This window comes from Phaethon lepturus, unplaced genomic scaffold (assembly GCF_000687285.1).
Source record: "Phaethon lepturus isolate BGI_N335 unplaced genomic scaffold, ASM68728v1 scaffold12288, whole genome shotgun sequence".
Taxonomy (NCBI): Eukaryota; Metazoa; Chordata; class Aves; order Phaethontiformes; family Phaethontidae; genus Phaethon; species Phaethon lepturus.
In genome coordinates, this window is record NW_010559755.1 from 31,363 (window position 1) to 36,181 (window position 4,819).

General features: G+C 41.3%; 1 protein-coding gene across 1 annotated transcript in view; it reads left to right on the forward strand.

Annotated features, from left to right (window-relative positions):
- Window positions 1-2,682, forward strand: part of LOC104625759 (serine/threonine-protein phosphatase 4 regulatory subunit 1-like) — a gene marked incomplete at both ends in the record, with an annotated part of 25,349 nt that extends 22,667 nt beyond the window's left edge. The window contains 3 exons of the mRNA XM_010293470.1: window positions 84-269; window positions 1,828-1,989; window positions 2,578-2,682. Coding sequence (XP_010291772.1) covers window positions 84-269; window positions 1,828-1,989; window positions 2,578-2,682 — 453 coding nt within the window. The remainder of the gene's footprint in view (window positions 1-83; window positions 270-1,827; window positions 1,990-2,577) is intronic.
- Window positions 2,683-4,819: the final 2,137 nt, after the last annotated feature.

The window sequence follows — 4,819 nt, forward strand, 5'->3', positions numbered from 1 at the left end:
TTGACAGTGTGCCCAGAATTTTAGTAAGCCTTATGAGGATTTACTGAAAATAGTGTAAACGCTTTACCCTTTTCTTGCTGTAGGATGTTGTACCTCAAGCCTTGCTGGATCAGTATTTATCAATGACTGATCCATCTCGTGCACAAACAGTTGATACCGAGATTGCCAAGCACTGTGCCTACAGCCTACCAGGTGTGGCACTTACGTTAGGCAGACAGAATTGGCACTGTTTGAAAGATACCTATGAGACACTGGCATCTGACATGCAGGTAAGCTCCAGAAGCTCTGACAGTGAATGATACGAACTTTTGTGATGTGACAGTTAATAATCTGAACCTTTATGATTATTTCTCTTGTTTACTGGGTATTGGGTTGCTCTGCTTTTTACATGGAGCTTTCCGTCACTGATATTAGTTATTTGTATAATGAATGAAAGTGTAACTTGTCTCAGAGGAAGCTGGGTGTGCGTCGTGCTCAGGTAGTAAGGAAACGGGGCAGTTTGAGTGGGACGTGGATCTGTGGTGGGAATGTAAGGAGAGGTCTCTTGATTTCCTCTGCTTGCTTGAGGTCTTATGGCAGTACTTGGGATTCTCATAGGTATGAGAATTTGGGCTGTGCTGCTGTGCATGAGCAGACACGTGCCCCTGCAGGCATGTCTGGAGCTCAGTGAGTCAGCGTCACACCAAGCCTTTTGGTGGCCATTTGGTGCTGCATCCAGTTAGTCATAAGGGAATAACATCACTATCACCATGCAGCTTTGCTGTTTTAAAAACAAATACTGGAAATAGCAGCATTTTCCTTGTTGTCAGGTGGTAAGGAGGTGGCTTTGCACATTTTACTGTTGGTTTCCAGTTGTTTCCCAGTCTTCCCTTGTTTCCTTTTTTGGAGATGCTCTTTTTTATTTTTTTTAAACATTCTCAGACTGCTTCACCTCTCTTGAACTTGCTGCTTGATATGTCAGAGCAGCAGTTCTTAGTGATGTATAGTGAGTAATTTTATACATGGCTATTGCTCATATTTTCCAAACTCTCTTGCAGCCATTGAAAACAACTAGCTAATAAATTTAAAACTTTAGTAAAAATCAATTACTCTGTATTCAAAACTGTACAGTTTATCGCCAGTCTAATCTGAATTAAGATAGAATCACCAAACCAGGGCAAAAGAACAGTACTCATGCTAACTGGAAAGTGCTGGCTAAAGAATAGATGCTGTTTTATTTAAAAAAAAAAAAAACCAAAACCAAACTTACTGGAAATAGTTACTCCATTAAAACGGTGCCCCCTCAATTTAGGGTGAGTAAAAGCTCTACTGGTTCTTGGACTGCTGGGTACTCAGTGTGGGTGAAACTTTACCTATTATGGCAGCTAAAATATGCCAGATGAAATACTGTGGGATATATATCTTATTCTGTTTTATACATTAAATGAGTGAGAATAGTAGTAGTATGGAACTAATTTACCCAAAAGAATTTAAAGCAGAGAGTAATAGGTGGAAGAGTACTGGTGTCAGGAATACTATTTTACTTCCTGACACCTGGAAAATTAAAATACTTTCATTACTTCTATTTGCCTAGTTCCTTGGAATTCAGGTAGAGGAAATGATACCTTGTCACTTGTCCCCTTTTTCCTTTTAGGTTTTTTTGTTGGTTGTTGGTTTTTTTTTATATTACTTCCAATTTCATTTTCAGTTGTTACATGAGACACTGTTGAATGTCATTTGTGAGTACTGTAGCTCACTGGGAGTCCAGCTTGGATACTGACACTCAAGTTAAAATAGAGCACTTCAGATGATACATCAATAACATTCATTTATTTATTTATTTTACAGTGGAAGGTTCGGCGGACACTAGCATTTTCTATACATGAACTTGCTGTCATCCTTGGAGACCAGCTTACAGCTGGAGACTTAGTTCCTGTCTTCAATGGCTTTCTAAAAGATCTAGATGAAGTCAGGATAGGTGTGCTTAAACACTTGCATGACTTTCTGAAGGTATGTCTCTGTTCAACTCTGGTCAAATGCAATTATGTATTTGGCTTCATTTCTTTGTATACACTTGCTTTTTAATATAACACCGGTATAACTCTTTGCGGTAGTCCATACAGATGTCTCTTGAACACTAGAGTATATTTTGCAGGAGATTTGTGTTGCTGATAACTTCTCTTTTCTCTCAAGAGCCTGGTTTGCACATGTTTATTCAATATATAGAGGTCAGTGAATGGCTAAGTTTTGTGATGGCTCTAACCTCTCTACGCAGGTTACTTCTCAAATTTCTTTACGAGTTTTCCTGTAAGTGCCTCACTTTTGGAGCTGAAAGACACAAATCATAAAACCTTTAAAATCAATACTATCTTTATTGCTTACCTCTCTTGTTTCCCAGAGTAAAAGGAGAGACTAGATTAGTAGTGTCCCATGTGATTTTACAGACTTAAGCGTGATAGGGCTTAGTCTAGGAAAGCAACACTATTGCTAAAGACTTTAATAAAAGCAAGTGTTTCATTAGTTCTATTTTAAAGCTCTTGTTTTATCTGCTGATAGTAGCCTACATCTCTTTATGTAAGTTTATGTTTACTGTTACAGCTTCTTCATCTTGACAAAAGACGAGAGTATCTTTATCAGCTTCAGGAATTCCTAGTGACTGATAATAGCAGGAACTGGCGTTTCCGTGCTGAGCTGGCTGAGTATGTAGTTTTCTGGATGCTTGTTTTTATTGTTACAGATATTTTAAACCATTAAAATCGTAGAACAGATGTTTTACAGTGACATTCTTCATTTCTTTTTTAATTAGCGAATTAATTGATTGTCCCCCTTGCTTAAAAACTCCCTGTAGATGTATATCACTTATAAGAGTTAGAACTTGAATTATGGAATTGTTTAGGTTGGAAAAGACCTTTAAGATCATCAAGTCCAACCGTTAACCTAACAGTGCCAAGTTCACCACTAAACCATGTCCCTAAGCAGGACATCTGCACGTCTTCTAAATACCTCCAGGGATGGTGACTTAGCCACTTCCTTGGGCAGCCTGTTCCAATGCTTGATAGCCCTTTTGGTGGAGAAATTTTTCCTAAATGTCTTTTTCCATCACCATAGGTTGAAAACATTACCCTTCCGTAAAAAAGAAGCTGCCAGAAGGCCAGATCTGGTTGCTCTTGAAGTCAATAGAAGTGTCTAGCAATTTGACTTAAATTTGCTGTATTTGATGAGTAGGCTGAATTCATGACCATGAAATGGAGGAGCTCAAGCTCTTGAGGGAAGTAAAGAAAGCGAGTAGCAGAGTAGTGACCTTGGGCTTCATCTAAGCAGATTTTGGCTTTTTCATGGAACTGGTAGGTGGGCTCCTATAGAAGGCAGATCTGGAGGGTCAAGTTGCTCAGGAAAGCTGGCAGAGGACAGGGCTTATGAAATTCAACGAGGGACATATGCAGAGTTCTGCACGTGCAAAGGAGGAGCTTCTGACAGCGAGACAGACTAAGGACTGGCTACCCTGGGACCAGCGCTGCTGGAAAGACCCAGAGTGTCATGGAGGACAGGGAGCTGAACATGAGCCAGCACAATCCTCAGCTGTATCAACAGGAGCACAGTCAGTATGTTGAGGGAACAGGATAGCCCCCTCTAGTCAGCACTCATTAGATTTCATCTGGAGCAATGCATCTGTACCAATACAGGGAAGATGCTGATAAACTGAAAAAGTTCAGCAGAGGGCCACCAAGATCATCAAGGCTGGAGCACTTATCCTTGTGAGGAATAACTGTGGGACCAGGGCTTCTCTACCAGGAATGATGAAGCGAGCATATAATAATGACTAATTACAGTGTATCTTTTGAACTAAATTTTGAGAGACCTAATTTAAAAACTGATCATGATGTCATGATGCTTTTGCTACATTTAAGTGCTGTTTTGATTTCATAACTACAAATAACTTATCTGTTACTGCTGGTATGGAGGCATTCAATCGGCTGCTTTGTGACATGTCATACCACTTCTTTTGACATGCTTTCTACCATTCTTGACACATACTAGTGTCTGCAACCTGCTGAAGTCTTAATCAACTCATTACAAATTGAAGAAGACATAGTTTTTCTAGTTGTCCAGTATACTCTGAAGTAGAGATAGAAGGAGGCATCTACCACCTCTCTGGACTGCAAGATGGGGACTGGAGGAGCAAAGTCCCTCTTGCTGTAAGAGAAGATCATGTTTGAGACCACCTGAGGAACCTGAATATACATAAGTCTATGGGACCTGATGAGATGCATCCTAGAGTCCTGAGGGAATTGGCTGATGTAGTTGCCAAGCCATTCTCCATGATATTTGAAAAGTCCTGGCAGTCAGGTGAAGTCCTAGGTGATTGGAAAAATGGAAACATTGCACCCACTTTTAAAAAGAGTAGAAAGGAGGTCCCTGGGAACTACTGACCTGTCAGCCTTGCCTCTGTGCCTGGAAAGATCACGGAACAGGTCCTCCTAGAAGCTCTGCTAAAGCACAGGGAGGGCAGGGAGGGGATTCGAGACAGCCAGCGTGGCTTCACCAAGGCCAAGTCCTGCCTGACCAACCTTGTGGCCTTCTGTGATGGAGTGACCACATCAGTGGACAAGGGAAGAGCTACAGATGTCGTCTATCTGGACTTCTGAAGGCCTTTGACACAGTCCCCCACAACATCCTTCGGTCTAAATTGGAGAGAGATGGATTTGATGGGTGGACTGTTGGGTGGATGAGGAACTGGTTGGATCGTCGCACCCAGAGGGTAGTGGTCAATGGCTCAATGTCCAGATGGAGATTGGTGAGGACTGGTGATCCTCAGGGGTCCGTATTGGGACCAGTACTC